A 22,265-nucleotide genomic window follows, 5' to 3' on the forward strand; every position below is an offset into this window, starting at 1 on the left:
GCCAGGAGTGAAACACAGCTTTATGGAAGGAGGGCTGCTTGTGGGTATTCTATCCCAAGGGAGAATAAGTTGGAGCCCAAAATTCAGGGCTAGGCAGAAATCTGAAGGAAAAGACTCTCCAGAGAGGCCAGGGGCTGGAGTGGGAACAGCAGAGCTCCCCCTGCACTTAGAGGAAACTGGAAGTGTTGTGATAAATAGGCCTACAAATTTACCCTGAATGTGAACTTAACTGAAAAGTGAGTGAAAGTTTGTAAAATGTCATAATAACATATAACACCAAATTTTAATGGGAAAAGATGCAAGAGGAAGACAGACAGACTAAATTAGTACAAAGGGTCTTAGCCCATTGTTCTCAGTCCAGCACAAAATTGCTGCCATTGCCTATACGTTTTGCTGATTTTACCTGGCCAAGTGAAACATAGAACTTTCTCATAATTAATTCCTCATCATCCTCTTCAGGAAAAGGAGGTGTCAGCTCTCTTTTCATAATCCAGGGATAATACGTTGTATCTATAATGAAGTTAATACCAGTTCTGCTCCATTCTACCTGCGAAAGCAGTTTAGCTAACCTACAGTTAAATATATTAGGAGACAAATGAGTAGTTCAGTTTAAGCATTCATCAAGACATTCATTTGATTTATCTTTACAACTGACAGTAAGAAATGTTAGCATTCTCAAAATAAATTCTGAACGGGAACTTCCTGTTCTAATTATCTTCTATTTTACCCCCTTGACCATATTTACCTACGTGAAGAATGACAGCCATTCTACCGCTCATAGAGACAGAGAAGAATTCCCCCCAAAGCTAGGCATGGTATACATTAGGTTTGAGCCTGGAGTTTATATGTGAATCCAGATCCAAATCCAAACTTCACCAGAGTTACGGGGGGGGAGGAGGGGTGGAATGGAGTGTTCTGATCTGGTGTTCTGGGTCAGATTCAGTCTCTTTTTCCCTCCCATCTGTGCTCACTTTGGCCCTGATTCAGGAAGGTACTTAAGCATGTGTTTAGTTTTAAATACTAACTTCAGTGGGAATTAAGCACATGATTAGAGTTCATTTTATATAATTTTATTTTGTTTAATGAAGAAAATGGTTTGACACAACAGAAAAGGCTTGGGCATGACCATTTATTGCCTAAAGGGAAAATACAGCATTTCTCTAGGATTTGTTATCATTTGTACAATTTTCTCTCCAATGTAAGCATAGTCTTCAGTATATTGAATATTGTTACAATTACTGCAAACATTTTAAAATATTTTTATGCAACACTCAGTGCCCAAAGAACTGGTCAATTTCTACAATAAAAAAGGAACTTGATAAGCCAGGCTACCAGGCAGCCACTCAGGGACTCACTAGCACAGCTGTGATCATCCTGCATACTACAATCAACAGAACCCAGACATGAACTTTAGGGATCTGGAGGAAGGGCCTTCCCCAGTAGGTCCAAGGCTCTGGGACATCCTCTCAAAGGAGGTCAGGAAGAGTTCAACAAGTACATCAGGTCATGCTGCAAGACTCACCATTTTGCTATAGCATTCCTCAAAGAACCTGGTCAGAGGAAAATCTAGCTACCTTCGTAAAGGTGGAAACCAGTGATTAAAACAAAGAGGATAATGGAGAATTGGCTGTCCCTTCCACACAGATTCCACTACTTTTTATAATTCATTTACAGTACCTAGATATGGCTAGATAGATCCATAGAGTCGAAGGCCAGAACGAACCATTGTGATTATCTAGTCTGACCTCATGCATAACACAAGCAGACGTAGCAGCTTTATCCTAATTCTAGAATAGCTTTTATTTCAATCTTGTCATTTTATGGGCAAGGGAAATTAGAGTCAAGAGGAAGTGGAGAAAAAGCATCAGCCTCATTTTAATTTATCCACATCACTGAAATTATGTGGGTTACATGGGGCAAAAGATCTGAGAAAATGTTGTAAGAGTTATGTCAAGACAAACTAAATAGAGGAGATAAATTAACAAATTTAAAACTTGATATGACATTAGAGTGGGCAATACCTGTATTCAAAGTAACAATCACTTTTTAGAAAGGCTGGGAGTCTTTCTTTCTTAATCCACTGAATTCCCTGTTCTCGCTCAAGACGCTATTAAAACAAAAAAAATCAAATATCTATTAATGCTTCACTTCATCAAGTTTTATTTGCCACATGGTTAATTGATAGGTTACCTTGTAGTTATTCTAGCAAAGTAAACAACTTTCCCTCTCAAACATAGTCTAACCAGACAAGTGAATTAATTTACCTTCCTATAACAACTGAGAGTCTGATTCTGATCTTTCTTAAAACTGCATACATGGAAACTTAAGCCATTGGAATTTCCCTGTTCAAAACTAGTGCAAGTGACAGAGGAATGCAAATCAGAGTACCAGCTGCCCACAAATCAACTGCAATATGAAACAGGTAACTTTGCTGACTATACTTATTTTAAAAATAACCACAATTAGGGTTTTCATCAATATTTTGAGGGCTGAGGAAACTTTCAAATGGTCTTAACAAGAGCCCCAAAGCAGGAGAACTGTGGATATTTAAAAAAAAAACATAGTTTTCACCCACACCGATATGATGTATTGAGGACAGTGTTAGAATTGCAACGTATCACTTTAAGTGTGTGTGAGGGGTAGAGGCTGTTTCCTGGTCCAGGCTAGGGAGTGCTGTAGCAAAGCATGCAATCCACATCTGTCTGGAAAGAGCCATCTTAAAGCAAAGTGGGATGAATTGTGCCTCTCTGCCTTAGGGAGCAGCCTGTAGGTTCTTGGGTGTTATAGTTTTGAATTCTAAGAAATAAAGTACTGGTACATTGCAACCTTCCAGCAAGAGTATTTATGTTTTTATCTAATTTTTCTGTGTGTATGCCATGAACATAATAAGCAGTTATATACTGGGTTAATTCTGACATCAGTGGAATTATTACTGATTTATACCAGCATACATGAGAGGAGAAGCAGTCTCATAGTATCTCTCTATTGGCTAATAAGAAATAAACCTAAAATCTGGCACCTTTGACAACTTTATAAATCCTGAAGCGTTTAGTTTTTTCACTTCTCTCAGGTGTATTTCTCTGTTCCTAGATTTTATTTTAGTGACTTGATTGCTGGTGAAATTGATGGCCTGGAAGAATGAAATCCTCAACTTGTCCACAGGTGTAGTATAGGCAGGGACAAAATGATGGATATTTAGCAGTTTGCTACCTCAATTAATTAGTACTGGGCTAGGTCCTGAATTATCTTTCTGTGAGCTAATATTTCATAAGGGATAAGGGTTATTTCTGCTCCATAAATATCCCCAGGGGAGTTAAACTATCTAAATTACTTTGAAAAGTAGGTGGTTTCTTTTAAATAAAAGAAAATATATCAAAACGTGGAAGGCTTATGTTGGCTGTGGGTCATATCCTTTGTGGAAATGAAGAATAATTATTTTCATCCTTATAGTGTATGCCTCTTTTTGGTAACTGATAAGGTTTTTGGAAATACAGAAGGTTGTCTCTTTATTTTGGTCAGTCTCCCTCGATGTAAGAAAAATATTTGTAACATTTATGTACCAGTTGAATCAAATCCTGGTGTTTTATTTGAGTTATTTATAACATGTTTAATTCTCCTGTGAATGGATGATATGTAAAATTATATTTATCATCTGAAGGAAAGCCTTCTCAGAAAAAGAGTTCTCAATTGAATACAGTAGATTTGTAACTAGGGCCAGCTTTAGGTATTGTGGGACCCAATCCAGCATAGTTTTGAAGCATGTGTTTAACTTTAGGCATGTGGATGGTCTCATAGACTCCTCAGGTCTTATTTAAGTGCTTTGCTGGAACCTATGTAAAGTAAGATATGCAGAACCTCTACCAGTTTCCTTCTCTACTTGTTAATAGTTCTTCCCATAACTGCATATGCCTTTCCTTCATATATTTCACCCCCGATTGATTCTTGACTGACCTCAGATCAATGCATACATACCCCACATCTGTAATAAACCAACACGTGTACCCTTTTCCTGTTCATAAGTCTAAACAGGCTGAGAGGGAGACGAGGACTGAGAAAGAGAACACAAGATGTATTATCGCTGTTGGCAGGATACAACAGCTGTGGCTGCTTTCTTCTACTTTGTGTAGCTGCTGTACTGATTTTTGGCATGCTGGTATGCCCCAGCAGCTTCTGAATTCATGCCTGTTAATCATAGGTACCACACAAAAGCTGAGGGGGCATACAAATCACCCATCCAGGATGCCAGAAGGAAGAACAGAGGTGCAACATGCCCCCGCCAAAAAAAGTGTCAGGAATGTCCTGAAGAATATTTTTCTTTATAAAGGTCACAATATTTCTCTTATGTGAAAAATCCCATGGAGGGTCAATTATTCTTAGAAACAATGCAGCACTGTCCCCATCTCCCAACCTATGTGAGAGGCATTAGTGGTGGTGAAGAAGAGGCAGGATATTCAGAGAAACCCAGCAAAAACCCTGCTGATCTTAGGAAGAAACATATGCCCTCTCTGCAACACCACTGAAATCAATGTACTTGATTATTTCAAGGCTGAATTTGACCTAGAGCAGAGGTTCATAACCATTTTTGGTACCTTATCTGGACCTTGGATGTTGAACCTGCTTATACTGTGGTCTCTATTACTTAGTGACTCCAATACCATCACTTCTTGAATTTGCTCCTGTGGGTTACTTAAGACTAAGTCAGGAACAGCTTCAGTTCTCGTATGCGCTATAACTTGTTGTTCCAAGAAGCAGTCACTTACGATGTCAAGAAATTGTTTCTCAAACTTTGTCCCATTGTGCCATTGGACTTGTTTTGTGTATATGTGAGCAGATATAGGCGGTCAGTACTATACTTTTGTTAGATTTTGCTGCCTCTTTGACCTCTCTTAACATTGTGCATTCAATTTTGTTTTCTTATCTGGAGGCCGATATAGTGCTACTGCCCCATCTCTTCAGCCTCGTCTGTCTTTCCTGTTTAGTTTGCCACCAAATATTGCAGTACTGCAGATATTTTTCTCATTCTGTTGTGAGCCAGAATCTCTGCTTCACCAAGTTTATGCTCAGCAAAGCAGAGAGGCAGCCGGTTAGAGCTCTCTGATTCTCTAACTGGCCGCCAGCCCTGGCATAAGATAGAGCAGCCTCATTCCTAATTTTGACAGGGCATTAGAACTAGGGCTGTCAAAATTAATCGCAATTAAAAAAATGGATCGCTATTAATCGTGCTGTTAAACAATAATAGAATACCATTTATTTAAATATTTTGAATGTTTTCTACATTTTAAAATATATTGATTTCAATTACAACACAGAATACAAAGTATACAGTGTTCACTTTATATTTATTTTTATTACAAATATTTGCACTGTAAAAATTAAAAAAATAGTATTTTTTCAATTCACCTGATACAAGTACTGTAGTGCAATCTCTTTATAATGAAAGTTGAACTTACAAATGTAAAATTATGTACAAAAAATAACTGCATTCAAAAAGAAAACAATGTAAAACTTTAGAGCCTACAAGTCCACTCAGTCCTACTTCAGCTAATCACTCAGACAAATAAGTTTAGTTATAATTTGCAGGACATAATGCTGCCCATGTCTTGTTTACAATGTAATCTGAAAGTGAGAATAGGCATTCGCATGGCACTGTTGTAACCGGCATCAAAAGATATTTATTCATATGTGCCTTCATGCTTCAACCACCATTCCAGAAGACATGTGTCAATGCTTATGATGGGTTCTGCTCGATAACGATCCAAAGCAGAGCGGACCGATGCATGTTCATTTTCATCATCTGAGTCAGATGCCACCAGCAGAAGGTTGATTTTCTTTTTTGGTGGTTTGGGTTCCGTAGTTTCCGCATCCGAGTGTTGCTCTTTTAAGACATCTGGAAGCATGCTCCACACCTCATCCCTCTTTTGGAAGGCACTTCAGATTCCTAAACCTTGGGTCGAGTGCTGTAGCTATCCTTAGAAATCTCACATTGGTACCTTCTTTGCGTTTTGTCAAATGTGCTGTGAAAGTGTTCTTAAAACCAACATGTGCTGGGTCATCATCCGAGACTGCTATAATATGAAATATATGGCAGAATTCGGGTAAAACAGAACAGGAGACACACAAGTCTCCCACAAGGAGTTCAGTCACAAATTTAATTAACGCATTATTTTTTTAAAGAGCCTCATCAGCATGGAAGCATGTCCTCTGGAATGCTGGCTGAAGCATGAAGAGGCATATGAATGTTTAGCATATCTGGCATGTAAATACTTTGCAACGTGGGCTACAAAAATGCCATGTGAATGCCTGTTCTCACTTTCAGGTGGCATTGTAAATAAGAAGCAGTGAGCGGTATCTCCCGTAAATCTAAACAAACTTGCTTGTCCTAGCAATTGGCTGAACAAGAAGTAGGACTGAGTGGACTTGTAGGCTCTAAAGTTTTATATTGTTTTGTTTCTGAGTGCAGTTATGTAACAAAAAAAAATCTACATTTGTAAGTTACACTTTCATGATAAAGAGATTGCACTACAGTACTTGTATGAGGTGAATTGAAAAATACTATTTCTTATTCATTTTTACAGTGCAAATATTTGTAATAAAAAATAAGTGAGCACTGTACACTTTGTATTCTGTGTTGTAATAGAAATCAATATATTTGAAAATGTAGAAAAACATCCACAAATATTTAATAAATTTAAATTGGTATTCCATTGTTTAATGGTGCGATTAATCATGATTAAATTTTTTAATCCCAGTTAATTTTTTTTAATTAATCGCGTGAGTTAACTGCAATTAATCAACAGCCCTAATTAGAATAGCCATGAATGAAAGAAACTAGAGTCACATAATTTACTCCAATGCAATATAAGCAACAATGGGAATAAACCAAGTTTCTCAGTATACTGAATATTATTTTCTTTCTATGCTGCTTTGGCAGTATAGCTGCGTCTATACTAGGAATGCCTTGTTAGTAGAGTACTGTGGTATTCTTATACGGGTAAAGTGCTCCAACTGTAGACATGGCCTAACTTTTGTCTTAATATTAGTGAGCATTCAGACCACCAAAACAAATTCTACTTTACAGGATGGATGTGTGTAGTTCAGTTCACTTGAACGGAAGATCTATGTGCATCTCAAGACATAATTTGGCCCATCATACTGTTTTCCTAACACACAAACTAACATTTTTCCCAAGATAACAAGCCAAACACAACAGTAACTGCTGTCAGTATCAATATAATTGGATTTAAATATAAAGTCACTGGACATAACGTGCTTACCATAATACTGTAATTTGGGTCAACACTGAAGTCTGGAAAAATGCTGCTCTTTTTGGAAAGCTGCCCATCATTCTTTGCCTTCCTTGTAACATCATAAATGGGACTGGGAGGTTTCTGATTATGTAGAATTTTTTTCAGCTGGTTTTCCAGACATTGTGGGGTATCATTAACTACTTCAAAAACGCCAAAATCAGGATTAAACTTAACTGGCTCTGCAAAGGTCTGCAAAAGAAGTTGTAATAAGAGAAACCTTTCATATAAAAATTCCTGTTTCTGCAGTAGGGAAGCACCTTACAGAATGCAAGATAGTATCATTAAACATTTTCCTTCTTCGTTCCATGGCTTTTGCTATGGACTGCAATAGTGAATCTGCATGCTTGCCACTTTTCCTGCTCATTGTAAGGTTTTCCAATAAATTATTACCACAGCTCTCAACTATATCGAATTACAAACTATGTCACTCATTTCAACCCTAATTCACCTTCTTCCCATGCAAATATAGGCCCCAGTACAGCAAGTGCTTGCTCACGCACTTAACTCCCATTGTCTTTATTAACAGTTCTGCAAGAAGCTCACTTACAGGATCAGGTCCCCACTTCTCTGTTTATACCATAAATTATTGAATCCCATATCCAGTGAAGCTTCTTGCTCTACTTTTTTGGTGGGTGGATCATTCTGAGTGTTTGGCATATATAGTAAAGGCTTATGCCTCGTATTTAGATATAGTAGGTCAACAGCCTACCAAAAGTCAAATCCAAGAAACTTACCATATACTGCCAATTCAGTCAGGTACTGTGTAGTATATAGGATGGGCCAAATCCCACCTTTAGCTATGCATATGCAACTTTTGCCAACTCCAGGGGCTGTCTGAGAAATACCCAAAAGCAGGGTATGGTCATCATTAGTTTGTTGAGTGTTATGGATACTAGATTTTCCACTGCCATTTTTCCTATAAACCCAAACTAATCCTACCTTTCAATTTTTACATTTAGCAGAAATGTTGGGGGAAATTACAGATAGATCTAATCAAAAATCTTGGATGATGCCCAAAAACATTGTGAAATTGAGGTTCTGTAAAAGCAGAACATACAAATAGCCCACAATCAAATTGTAGGACAACAAACATTTTACATTAAGAAGAATTTCATAAAAATTAGAAGGTGAAATCCTGGTCATCCACTCATTGGCAAAACTCCCTTTGGCTTCATACAGTAGGGACAGGATTTCACACAGAGTTTGTAAAATTGGTGTTTTACCTATATTGGAGAATAAGATTATTTTCTTTCAGTTGGCATATTTTTCATTTCATTTAGCTTCTTGTTTTTTTATAAGAATGCATACCATAGGCCAGATTCTGTTCTCTGTTGCACCAGTTTAACTCCAAAGAAATCACGTTGAACTCCTTCCAATTTGTCAATATCTTTCTGGTAATGAGGTGCCCAGATCTGAACACAATATCTTAGGCTAAGCAGAACCATAGAAATGGTCTGTTTCGTTCCTTTCACATCATGTAATTCCTCTACCTATAGGCCCTGATTCAGCAAAGCATTTAAACACATGCCTAACTTCAAGCATGTGAGTAGTTTACATAATGTCAGTAGGACCATTCACATGCTTAAAGTTAAGCATATGCTTAAAGGCTTTATTGGGTCAGGACCATACTGTCCACAACTGTAGTGGTACGTTTCACAGCCATATCACTCTACAAAGGCACATCTAATGTTCTGTTCACCCATGAATCTCTTTTGACATTGTTATTTTCCAGGTTTCTTTGTGGCTTTGATTCTTTTTCTCCAGATATATTAGCCTGCATTTTAAAGAGGTTCTGTTGTTGTTTTGTATTGTCTCTGTTTGTTTGTGTCCAGAACTCCCCCCAACCTAATATCTGCAAATTTCTTATATATTTAACCTTAATTTGGGCATTTTTTGATTTTTGAGTGATTGTGCAACCTTAATACTGACTGAACATATTTTTTATTATTTCATTTCCTATTATTTTTAAAAAGAGGGTCGGGGGGAGAAAAAAAAACAAATTTCCCAAGCTTTGATGTGTTCTCCCTTGCAGAAAAATGCAAACAAGGCATAGAAATTCCATAATCTGGAACTATTTGAGTAGACATCACCGGATTATTTTAGTTCTATGGTATTTAAATTGAAAACTAACCAAGGACAACATTAATTTATCACTCATATCTACTTTTACTCAATCTCTAGTACTTGATTCGTAGGCTGGATTTTTCATTGTGCATTCTAATTAACTGAACAGAAAACATCTGGCAACGTTAATGTAGTGAAACAGATGCCAATGACAACTTTTTAAATATAAATTGTGTTGTCATTTTGGATGTTTGACAACAAATCATTTATAAGACATATACACTAATGGAATGAAAAAAGTAAGACTTCAAATAATGTGTATGAGACCAAATCAGCATCAAAGATGTAGTTTTCTTTCACTAGGCTTAGTATGTGCACACATACACACAAGCTAAAACTCTACCAGATAGAGAATATTATCAGCGCCTCAAATAGAAACATCCTTAGAACTGTTAAAACCTTTATGGGGAAGGAAGCATTTACGTCACTGCTTAAGAAAAAAACAATAAACATTTATTGTTATTATTATGATGATAATTTTATACCTGTGATAAAATATGCAGTAAATCCAGGACCCTCAAAAATGTTATGATAAAATTTGAAAGGCAAAAATCAACTTAGTTTGGCCTGGTGGCAAAACACCCCCTCCTGCTTTTGAAAGCCATAAGTGACAGCCGTATCCTAAACATCCAGTATGTGGGACATCAACTCAGTTTCACAAAAGTCACTAAGCCAAAAAAAACAAAAACAGCTGTTTTCATATTGCTGTTTAGGAAAAAATTTAATAAACAAACAATCATACACAAACAGTTGAAAGCAAATAAACCTCTCAGATATCAAATGCAAACACAATAGCTGAATATGTTCTTGGCTGAAGAACAAACTGAATGCACAGTTCTAAGTTGTAAAGCCTTATAATTAATTGTACTGATGGCAACTGTCCTTTATTCCTCCCAAAACAGCAACCATCACTGTACGCCCAGGACATCAGATGTATCCATCTCTATGGCCTCAGCTTTTACAGCTGTCAAAAATATTTAACTTCAGATGAGGTTCCTAATGTGTAACTATGCTCACCAAACCCCACCCAGTCTCATAGCCTAAACCCAAGAGAAAATGAATGACAACCGCTCAGCATCTCTTAGGATCAGAATCTGAACAGGGAGAAAATGAACAGAGTAAGTCTTAATAAATCATACAATATCTTTTAGACTTTGCCAAAACTCCCTTAAGATGTGTACTCTACATAAATGTCAATGAAAGTCCAAACCATTACAAGTGATTAAGCAGCTTTAGGAGTCCAGGGTGAAATCCTAGGTGAAGATAAGTTAATAGCAAAACTCCCACTAACTTCAGTGGGGCCAGGATTTCACTCCCAATGCTGAATAAGGAGCAAATCATGAGCAATTGATAAAGATTTAATTAATGGAGAAGAGATTAGCTTTTTGTCAATCAGTCAATCTAGTATCAGTAAGGAGAGAAATAAGGACAACTTCTTCTGATGATCTAGATCAGTTGTTCTCAAACTTTAGCAACCCAAGGACCTCCATTTTGATTTAAAAAAAATTCGCAGCCCCCCCCAAGCCTTCCCACTCAGCCCCAGGCTCCACCCCCACTCCACCCCTTCCTCCAAGGCCCCACCACTTCTTCCTGCCCCGGCTCCACCCCTCCCTTTCCTCTTCCCCAGGTCTTTCTGCCCCCTGTCCCAAGCGTGCTCTGTCCCCACTCCTCCTCCTCCCTCCCAGCGCCTCCTACATGCCAGGGAACAGCTGTTCCCTGGCATGTAGGAGGCGCTGGGAGGTAAGGGGAGGAGTTGATCAGTGGGGCCCGTGGACCCCCCTGGAGTACCCTCATGGACCCCCCAGGGGTCTGTGGAACCCAGTTTGAGAAACAGTGGTCTAGATTACTTCTTGAAGGCTTTCATTTAGATTTAGTCCTAGGTTAGGACAGTTTCTGGCAACATAACCTAGGGTGCAGGGACTCAGTGGTGAAAAATCCACTTGGAGACAGGTTGTAGTGGTGCCAAGGCACATGCAAATTTCCTCTGTGCAGCCTGGAAATTATGGGGATCTACTGACCATGATATGGTGCTTCCAAAGAGGTTTAGAGTCTAAAAATGGGGAATACTCTAACTTTTGTCAGCCATCTGACTTGCTCTCTCCCACCCATCCACACTCTGATTTTGCTCCAGTAACATCAGTTTCAAATCACTGTACTCCTGATTTAAACTGGTATAAGTAAGAGGGCAATCAGACTCTGTACCTATTGGGTTCCGGGAAGTGCAATCAGACTCTGTACCTATTGGGTTCCAGGAAGTGCAATCAGACTCTGTACCTATTGGGTTCCGGGAAGTGCAATCAGACTCTGTAGCAGGGTGGTTACCCCACTCCTGCCTGGAAGGGTTTAAAACAGCCCTGGCAGAGGGCTGGGGCAAAGGGAAAAGCTACTGGGCTGATTGGGGAAGTAGCCACAGCTGGGCCACGCCCCAATCAGGCCCCCGCTGGCCTGTATAAGAAGGCTGGGAGCCAAGAGTTCAGCAGTCTCTCTTTGTATTCAGAGAAAGAAGAGTCTGGCTGCAGGGAGCAGAGACAGGGTACCTGCAGTGCAGTGCAGCTGAGGAGCTCCAGCCTGGATAGCCCCAGGCTGCTGCCTAGTGGAAGGCCAAGTGGTACTGGGGGTTGCAGAGGGCTGCCTAGGCCAAGGCTAAGGCAGCAGGTCCAAATCCTCCTTGCCAGTGATGAGTGGCCTATACTGCAGTCTGCCCCAAGGTATTGTCAGGGGGCTAGTTGGTGACTGGCAGTAGCCTGATACTGAAGTGAGGTGGGGTTAGTGGGTGGGGGTTCCCCTGGGAGGGGAGACCTAGTGTGTGTGTGTGTGTGTGTGTGGGTATTGCCAGGGGGCAGCACCCAGAGCAAAGGGCACCGGGGTCCTGGGAGGGACACGGGAGCTGAGAATGAGTTGGATCACTGGCCTGCAGAGGGCGCTCCAGAGGCTGGTGAGCTAATTCCCTGGATGACCCGTAGGAGGTGCCACAGGGGTGAGTCCGTTTCTCTTACAGACCCATAGTGTCTATTTTCTGAAAGTGCAATTAGCCTAAACATTATTTTATTTCTTTTGTTTAATTTATTTTCAGGATAATTTCAATGGGCCAAATCCTAGAGTCCTTCTTTACTCAGGCAAAACTCCCATGGAAGTTTTGCCTGCATAAAGATTCCAGATCCCTACCTAGACTGTGTCTAGGTATTTCTTCTGCAGCCATCACCATTGTACCTGGGTGCCAATAAAAACATGTAACAAAGTAATAATCAATCTGCAGGACTATATTTGTCTTCCTCTCCACATTACACCATTAATATCTCTGTGCGTTTGTGTGCACTGAAGAGAGAGGAAAATATATCTATTTTTAATACCATAGAAGTGTTGAAATATTTTTATCTCCAGAGAAGTAACATTGTCCATTCTTTAGGGCACTTATAGTGGAAAGGCTTTTGAAAAGAAGCAGGTCTTAAAATCTGAAGTTGGTAAAATTCATGATCATCCTGATTTCTGCTGTAAGGGAATTCCACAGCCAAGGGCATGCCACCAAGAATGCCCACCTCCTTGTGAGGTTTCAAGCTGGGTATTGTCAGCTCCAGCATCCCTGATTAATGCAAATATTGTGGTAAGTCACAAAGAAAAGGACAGTCCCTTAGATAACCAGAACCCAGCCCACTGAATGCTTTGAAAAGGACTTTAAAAGGGATCTGGAATGCAATGGGAAGCCAGTGTGGCTTGCGGCGTGCAGGAGAAATGTGTTTCCATTCAGCTGTATTACTGTGTAGATGGGCCTGTATACACTGAAGCAGATGTATCTATCTTGTGTCCTTAACTGTCATGCTTTGGTAAACTATATTCCTGGAGGTGACGAATGTATAGTTCACAGTGCCCAGATCCATATCCAACAAAGAAGGTGTAGCTACCTGGCCAACTGGAGATGGAAATATGCTTATTACAATATTTATGTTTTAAGTATTTTATAAAGGACCATTGCTCTTAAATTAGTCACTTTCTCAAATCACTGCACCTCAGACCAAAAGAAAAGTGTCCTTTTGGCTATTCTGTATAATTTTAGCTTTCAAAGTTTGTTTGTTTTTTTTTCCTGACAATTTCATTAAAGTATACATCATTTGGTGTCGGAATGTACTGAATAATATAATCAAATTGTTTAAAGAATGTACTGTGAACTACAAGAGTATTGCTCTGCGCTATACAGAGTCACTAGTGCTATATTTTTACCATACACTGATGGTATACTCTAAATCAAAAGAGAGAGTGTCTCAAAGTAAATATATGCTGCCTCTGATTTGTTGCATCAAGTCACATGATATTTCTTCGGTTTAACTAGTTGCCTAAATACTAACAGACCTGGGTAATTATGTTTCTAGGCAACAGCTATATCAGCATAACAAAGTCAAAAAGACAGAATTTTCAGTGGAGTGCTTTGAACAGGAATGTTGCACTATCTGAGAGTCCATCTTCTGGAAGAGGAGGGAAGTTGGGAATATAAAATATTCAGGCTACAGTCAGTATTCCAGATAATAAAGGAACTTAATCCTGAAGAGAACCCCCTCTGCAGAAATCAAAGAGAAAATAAAGGTGATGAGACCATTATTAATAAAAAGGTCTAATAAATATTAGTTTCCATTAAAATACTTCGGATAAATGTAGAAGAGAGACTTTGTGGCATTGTTCCTCCAGAAACCCTCAGGGGTTACCTATGTAAAACAATACTTGCTCAGTCAGCATTGCTAATGTGAGTTGTCTTCTGTAGATTTCAGGGACTACTGCAAGTGCTCAGACCATGGAAGCATGGCTCAGGGTCTGTGCTGCCATGGAGGCAAGATGGTGGACTAAGCACTGTGGAAACATAGGGACTTCTGACAGACAGCCCGGCCCTGAACTAGGTGTCTTGAAATTTGTGCAGGGTAGGTCCAAGGACATCCATGGGTTTAGGGAAGCAGACTCCATCCCCACCATCCTTTGTGATGGAATGATCTGGAGGAAATTCAAATGGAAACTCAGTTTCCAAACAAACATGGGGTGGAGGGGGCATTCTTGTGATGAGGAAAATCTGACCCATTTAAGATGTAAAATTGCTACATCACAGAACAGTCCAGCTTTCTCAATAGATGGCCTAGGCTTAAAGAACATCAGGTTTAGGTTTGGATTCACACATACTAAAGCAGCTGGAGAGAGAACTCCCATGTTCTTCTTACAGTGCCTTTATTGTTTAGTTGAGAGAGCTTCCCAGGAAACTTGCAGTGAGAGGTACTATACAGTATAAAGGGAGAGCTTCTGTGAGAAGACAGTATCATCACTGTGGGCCATACCCACACTCTGGTATATTCCTTTACATGTTCACAAATTTTATTTAAAAATCAAAAACTGGTTTTTAGAATCCAATTCTACCATCTTCACCCAGGCAAAATTCCCACGGAAATCAAGGAAATTTACTTTTCAGACAGAATCAATAATGGTGTGGGGGGGGGGGAGGTGCATCTCTAAATTAAATCAGTGGAGATGCACCACTGCTGAATTGTTCCTTAGTCTCAATGACCCAAGAGATGAACTAGGACTAATATTTGCAAATGTGAATGCCTTAAATTAGACACCTAAATAAAAGTGGCCTGATTTTCAAAGATATCTTAACATAAGAACTAAATATGTCTTCTTCACTTCTAATCTATAATATTTTGATGAACTGCAAGTTACATATATAGATTGACCTGAAGCAAGAGAAATTATATCCCAAGAAGTCCAGATACTATGTTGTATTTTATAGATATTGGCAAAGCTTTACTGATGATAACATCTTAAGACATTAGATGCTACCATTAAAATATAGAAGCCCTTCAAAAGAATTGGAAAGCCAACAGAACACTTTAATTTAAAAAACACAATACACGTTTCCAACCCAGTTTGCTTTAGTACTAATAACAAAGTTTTTTCTTGGGTTTAGGAAGAAATTAATATAACATACTTACTGGAAGATTCAAGAATTCATTAAAGTAGTTCACAAGCATATCATCTGTCGCTAAATAATCTTCCTATGGGAACATGAAAACACAAGACAATGTTTAAAGTAATCTATGTTGATGTGTATGTGTATATATTATAGTCTGTTATACTATGATTTGCCTTAAAGCAGATCAGAATTTTTGCACAAAAGTAGACTTTTCACTGTGTCATTGTATTGTTATTTAATATTGATTGTACATGTAAGCAGAGTCAGACTGAGCTCTACTCTGACATCTGGTGGTAAATTGTGAAAAAGGATTTCAGGGGCTGATCTTATTTGCATGGGCACACCCACCCCACTAGCATGAAGGGACTGCTTGCCCAAATGGTCACTTTGGCTGCTGTGAGACCCCCAGTCTCTTTGTTATCGTGGCAGGAGTAATAAAGTATTGTTATCCTGGTTATGTGAATCAAGGACAGTAGAACTGTACTTGGCATTTTATGATAGAGGGACTTGCCCTCAACTAAGTAGCACTTGCTAGGCAAGGGACATGGGTTCCAAAGCCCAGTGAACTAAGAGAGGCTGGGAACAGATGTGTACCTGGTAATGTGGGCCCCCTCTTCTGAGGGCCCTAAACACCATTTTGACCCCACCTCTCTCTGCTGTGTAATAACAGAGCTAATTTTGACTCCATTAGTAGTCTTATTACATGCTGATTCTTAGATCTAAGCATTAGACTTACTTTGGGTGAGTGGTTCTGAGTGTGCCAGCACTGGGGCCCCCCTAGTAACAGCTGAAATCACTGAGAGCTGTGCTAAGTGTGTGGGGGGGGGGACTGAAGACATATTGTTGAGTGGCTAGCAGGATGGCTAGTGGAGAGGAGGGGAGAGGCACGGCTAGCAGGATAGCTAGTGGAGAGGAGCGGCTAGCAGGACAGCTGGCGGTGAAGACTGCAGCAAAACCCTGTGGAAAGGCATGGCAATCGGCCGTCGATCCAAGCAGCGGAGCATGTAAGATGCCACCATACCTCCCCCCACTTCCACCCAGGCTGGGAGGTAAACTCTGCAGATGAACTTCTGAACTCTGGGGGCTGCACTAAGGACAGAAACTGTGGGAGGGGTGACTTTAGGGTTTCTGGACTTAAGACCCTGAGGGGAAAAGGACACTGCCAAACTTACTTGGTGGTGAGTCTTGTGCTCATGGTTTGTGTTATGAATCCTGTTTGTGGTGTTTCCCCAACATAATGCTGCATTGTTTCCTTCCTTTACTAAAAGGCTTTTGCTACACTCAGACTCTGTACTTGCAAAAGAGGAAGTATTGCCTATTAGAGGCGCCTGGGGGGTGGTATGTAATTGTCCCAGGTCACTGGGAGGGGGCTTGAGCCGGTTTTGCATTGCATTATTGAAATGGAACCCCTAGATACTGAACCCGGCCCTTGTTGCTGTCAAACAGTGATGTGCTCAATCCTATACAAAACATACAAAGACAGTTCATGTGCCAAAGAATGTATAGATAAAACACTTGTAAACCTAAAAGCTAGTAAAAGTGGGAAATTTGCAAATTTACTTCTGAAAAAAATTGATCTGCAAGTAGCCTATATATTCCTGACTTATTCCACATCTTCCCACCCATCTGCACCAGGGAAAGAGGAATGTAGCTGCTTCCATCCCCCAACTGATACCCACAATGGGGTAGCCACCAAAGGTGAATAAGAGGGTGCTAACCAGATCTGAATTTGGCCCGCTATATCAAGCAGTAGTATGCCATAGTTGGGGCCATCCCAAACTGGGAATTTCCCCCGTCTTAACTGCTGAAATCAATGGCAAAACTCCCACTCATGTCAATGGGTGAAGGAACAAACCAGCATAGAATATATTCTCTGTTGGCTTTTTAAAAATATGTCAGCTTCATGATAGAGAATCCTGTCTAGTTTTTAATAATGTCAATTATTAATGGGTCAAATACCTTGAGACAACCTGCGACAATACAGAAATAAGCCCCCTCCAACCACACACCTCTACTTGTCAACTATACCACATACTGGAACTCATACGGGGTATATCCTTGAACAACTACAACCCATAGTCAATAGGTACCCCATCCTGAAAGAAATTGTTCCTGAACCCCCTCTTCTGGCCCAAGCAACCCCCCAACCTCTCCAGGCTCATCATCAGAAGCAAGCTCCCCACAGACCAGGACACCAACTCAAAGCGGCACCAAACCCTACCAGAAAAACAGATGCAAAACTTGCAGACAAAACTCCACTGCTACAATGATCAACACGCCTCCAACACACCTCTCAAGATTCCTGGGTCCTACCCATGCCTATTACAACACGTGTTGTACCTCATCCAGTGCACTAAATACCCCAATAGCAACTATGTGGATGAAACCAGACACTCACTGTGCTCACGAATGAACTCACACAGGAAAATGAAAAAGAACATATCACCTGTGGGTGAACACTTCTGACAAAGTGATGGCTCTATAGCTGATCTATTAGTCCTCATCCTCAAAGGAAACCTGCACAACACTTTCAAAAGACAAGCCTGGGAGCTTAAATTCATAACTTTGTTAGACCAAAAATCATGATCTTAATGAAGATGCTAGATTTATGGTTTATTACAACAATCTGTAACTCACTTTTTGTTTTAGGACTGCAGGGGTATTAATGGGCCACTTCACCTTGAATGGTCCCTTAGAATATGTGCTATTAATGTTAAACTATCCATTCAATCTTGTATTCAGCTGTGATACTCTGAGTACCTTTCCCAGACCTGAAGAAGAGCTCTGTGTAGCTCAAAAGCTTTGTCTCTCTCACCAAAAGAAGTCAGTCCAATAAAAGATATTACCTCACGCACCTTGTCTCTCTAATATCCTGGGGTTGACACAGCTTCAACAACACTGCATACAATTTCTCAAACACTTTATTATTTCTGAGCATAAAAACTGTCTGTAGTCTAAATCTATCTATTGGCACTGTTAAAGTTCTTAAGGAGGCAAATCCTGACGCTTCCTCCATGGTGATTAAGTGCAACTATGCACATGGGGGACAGTATTTGATGGGGCATATAGGGCTTCCTGTGTACCAGCACTTAGGACCTGGGAGAGGCATGGAAGGGGAAGGGCAAAGATACAGTGAAACCTTGCAATAACGCGCCCAGCAATAATGCAAAATTGCATATAACATGATCATAAGTTGGCACCCCTTTAAGGCCGTAATACTGTACTGTTGCGTTTTGCTGGAATACTGTACTTTTTTAACTACATTTATAAATAAACCGTGTTCTTCCAGTCTTATAGGGTAAAGTGACTTGTGGCCATTGCAGGCCCATTGCACTTAGTTCTCGGGTTGTACACATATATGGTGTTTGCCAATGAACTTGTTATTAATTTCCTATATTTTTAAAAATATTTTACCGTTATGGATACGCCAGTTCGCAAATGCAAGTCGTTTTCTGCCCAAGAGAAGTTGTACGCCCTGGATCAACTAAAGAAGGGCAAACAAACAACTCAGCTTGCTAGAGATCTAGGAATTAGCGAGTTCACTATGCAAGGGTGGAAAAAAGAAGAAGAAAAGCTCCGTAGCCTACCCTGCGTTCTTGAAGAGGAAACTGATTTACAGTGTAAAAAGGTCAAGTTTGCTAATGACGAAAGCCTAGATTCAGCCTTGTATCAATGGTTTGTCCAGGCTCGCTCAGAAGGGGTTCCCATTTCTGGCCCTATTCTGAAAGCTCAGGCAGAGAAATTTGATCACCTTATCAATAGAAATGAATCCAAATTTAAGGCGAGTAACGACTGGCTGGACAGATTCAAGAAAAGGCAGCCTATACGCCAAGTTCTTGTGTCTGGGGAAATCAGCTCAGCTGATAAAGAGGCTGTCGATTCCTACCCAATTGAGCTTAAAAAGTTGCTGGAGGAAGGTTGCTACACAGCCGATCAAGTTTACAACTGCGACGAGACTGGTTTATGCTTTAAAATATTACCAGATCACACCCTCGCAACCAAGACTGATAGTCACAAACGAGAAGGCTTTAAGCAGAGGAAGGACCGAGTCACTCTCTTGTTTTGCGTCAACAAGTCTGGCAGCCACAAAGTCAGACCTCTGATGATCGGAAAAGCAAGGTCTCCCAGATGTTTTCATCATGTTAATATGAAGGCCCTTCCCTTTGAATACACCAACAGCAAGAATGCATGGATGAATAGCTCCATATTTAAAGACTGGTTCCATAAAACTTTCGTGCCAGCCGTTCGGGCTCGTTTGCAAAAACTCAAGCAGGAGGAAAAAGCTCTCCTCCTGCTGGATAATTGCCTTGCCCACCCCCCAGCGGAAAATCTTGTCAGTCGTGATGGCAAGATTAAAGTCTCTTATTTCCCGAAGAACACTACGTCAGAAATCCAGCCACCGGACCAAGGCATCATATCGGTATTTAAGCAAAACTATCGTCGCAAAATGATCAAGTGGATGGTAGCGGATAACAACTCCTCCGTCGACACATCACTGACATCACTCAACTTGAAAGAAGTCTGTCACCTCGGCGGGAAAGCCTGGGATGCTATCTCTGCATGTTGCATTGAACGATGCTGGATAAAGGGTCTTGGTCCAGCTTTTCCATCATCTACACACGATGATGGTAATGATGACGAGCCTGAATTTACAAGATTCATTGAAGATGACGTATGTTTAGCCAAAGAAGCTAACAGTCATCATGATATCCGCAACTGGTTTTCAGCAGATGACATCTGCCCCATATATGAACACATATCAGATGATGAAATTGTTGCAAATGTCAGTGGGAAGAATGAAGCTGCACCACCAGAGCCCGAAACCAGTGGCGATAATGATGACGACGACGATGATGATGATGATGGCACCTCAACTCCCCCACCAAAAGTGTCTGAGGCAGTAAAGCACCTAGAAGCCAGTTTGAGGTGGCTGGAAACTCAAGACGTGGACAGTGTCAAAATCCTCCAACTCAGAAGCATACTTGACTTTGCTAGGTTTCAGAGTAGCAGCCGTGTTAGTCTGTATCCGCAAAAAGAAGAACAGGAGTACTTGTGGCACCTTATAGACTAACAAATTTATTAGAGCATAAGCTTTCGTGGACTACAGCCCACTTCTTCGAAGGATGCATCCTTCGAAGAAGTGGGCTGTAGTCCACGAAAGCTTATGCTCTAATAAATTTGTTAGTCTATAAGGTGCCACAAGTACTCCTGTTCTTCTTTTGACTTTGCTAGAAGCCAACAGTTTGCGGCAAATAAACAGACAACACTAGATAGCTTTCTTAAGAAGTGATGAAATTTAAAATTATGGAGTCATGCAACCAGATTGACTTTGCACTCTGCACAATGATTAGTATAGTCGATTTAACATGTTTCTTTCATGTACATGTAATTAAATTACTACTTTTGTGTTTAAAACATGCTGGGATAACCGTTGTTTTTTTTTTTTTTACAAGACTTAAACTGACCGGCTTGAAATGGTAAACTTTCGTAACCCAGCTATAAAGTGACCCCGCATTTACCACGATCGAATTTTTTGGACCCCAATTATCGCGTTATAGCGGGGTTTCACTGTATTTGAACTAAGCATTAAACAGGAGAATTTGGATCAAAGGGTTTGATCCAAAGCACAGTGAAGTCAGTGGAAAGACTCCCATTGACTTCAATAAGCTTTGAACCAGGTTCTTAGGCCCCAGTTTGGCAAAGCACTTAAGCATGTGCTTAACTTGAAGACAATGAAAAGCACATGCTTTAAATAAACATATGCTTAAGATCTCTCCTGAATCAAGGCATAAGGGCCTGATCTAGTGCCCAATGAAATTAGTGAAAGACGCCCATTTACTTCAATGGACATTGGATTGAGCCCTACGTGCATAAGGACTTCCTTATTTATGTGAAAAGTTTTGTTAGAAACAGGTTGTGCATGTATAAAAAGTATCTATATTTCACATTTGCTGGGCATAAGTAATACATCATTAGATTTGAAATGGATAAAGACTAGTTTGATGATTAGATACAATAATATATAGTGTAAATTCTTCTCATCTAAGTGAATTATTTGAAACAAAGTATTACTCACTGATTTAGAAGTCCTATGAAAATATACAGGTACATGTGTTTTTATTTGCCAGGAATATGTTCTTTAAAGTCTTATATAGCAGCAAGAAATATAAACAAAGTGGGTCATTAATCCATACTACACTGTTAACGCAAGCTTTGCTACTTATTGCACTTATCTGCAAGTTTTTTAAAGAATATGAAAAAACAATAAAACTTTCCTATGGGCCTTTTATTTCAGTAACCAGTCTTATTCTCATTTCAAAATAATGTTTACACACTTCCTATTTGCCTATTAGAATCCATATAATTTTATATACAAAAAAACATTTTAGATGTTTGTGGCAATAGGCATTTTCTTTTAATTCGTTCCCTGATGTGTTCTATGGTGTACAATCCAAGTTATAATTATTAAAAGCATCTCATGATTCCAATAGGCAGTCTGGATGAACTACAAATGGCTTGAATTTCCAGTGCTTATGGAGGCAAAACTTACTGAAGTAATTGGGAATTTTGCCTGCATACAGTATACAGGTATCAAGGGTCCTATTACTGTCAGTCTTAAAGCAGTGAAGGGATGATCATTTTGTCAGTAGTATCCTGTAAAAATGCTGTTTACATTTTCTCAGGAAACATATCCCATGACACTGTATCTATTCTATATACTAGCTTTCTCCATATCACTGCCGTGAGTGTTCTAACACAGATACAGAATGATGTTATAAGATACCCAAGGAGGATCTGAACACAGATAGACTTGGTAAGACAATAGAACAGTACATTTAATGCAGCTTCTACTGAAATAAAAAGTGCTCATGGATAAAAATCCAGTGCTC

At 39.8% G+C, this 22,265-nt stretch overlaps 1 protein-coding gene across 5 annotated transcripts in view; it reads right to left on the reverse strand.

The window, feature by feature from the left end:
• Positions 1-22,265, reverse strand: part of RGS22 (regulator of G protein signaling 22) — a 103,539-nt gene that overhangs the window by 79,546 nt on the left and 1,728 nt on the right. For 4 of the 5 annotated variants that reach the window (XM_024105301.3, XM_024105299.3, XM_024105300.3 and 1 more), the window contains exons 3-6: positions 15,395-15,457; positions 7,275-7,496; positions 2,022-2,107; positions 404-569 (exon numbers count right to left, since the gene is read on the reverse strand). In XM_024105301.3, coding sequence (XP_023961069.2) covers positions 404-569; positions 2,022-2,107; positions 7,275-7,496; positions 15,395-15,457 — 537 coding nt within the window. The remainder of the gene's footprint in view (positions 1-403; positions 570-2,021; positions 2,108-7,274; positions 7,497-15,394; positions 15,458-22,265) is intronic. The other variant, XM_024105302.3, reaches the window with a different exon arrangement.

This window comes from Chrysemys picta, chromosome 2 (genome assembly GCF_011386835.1).
Source record: "Chrysemys picta bellii isolate R12L10 chromosome 2, ASM1138683v2, whole genome shotgun sequence".
NCBI lineage: Eukaryota > Metazoa > Chordata > Testudines > Emydidae > Chrysemys > Chrysemys picta.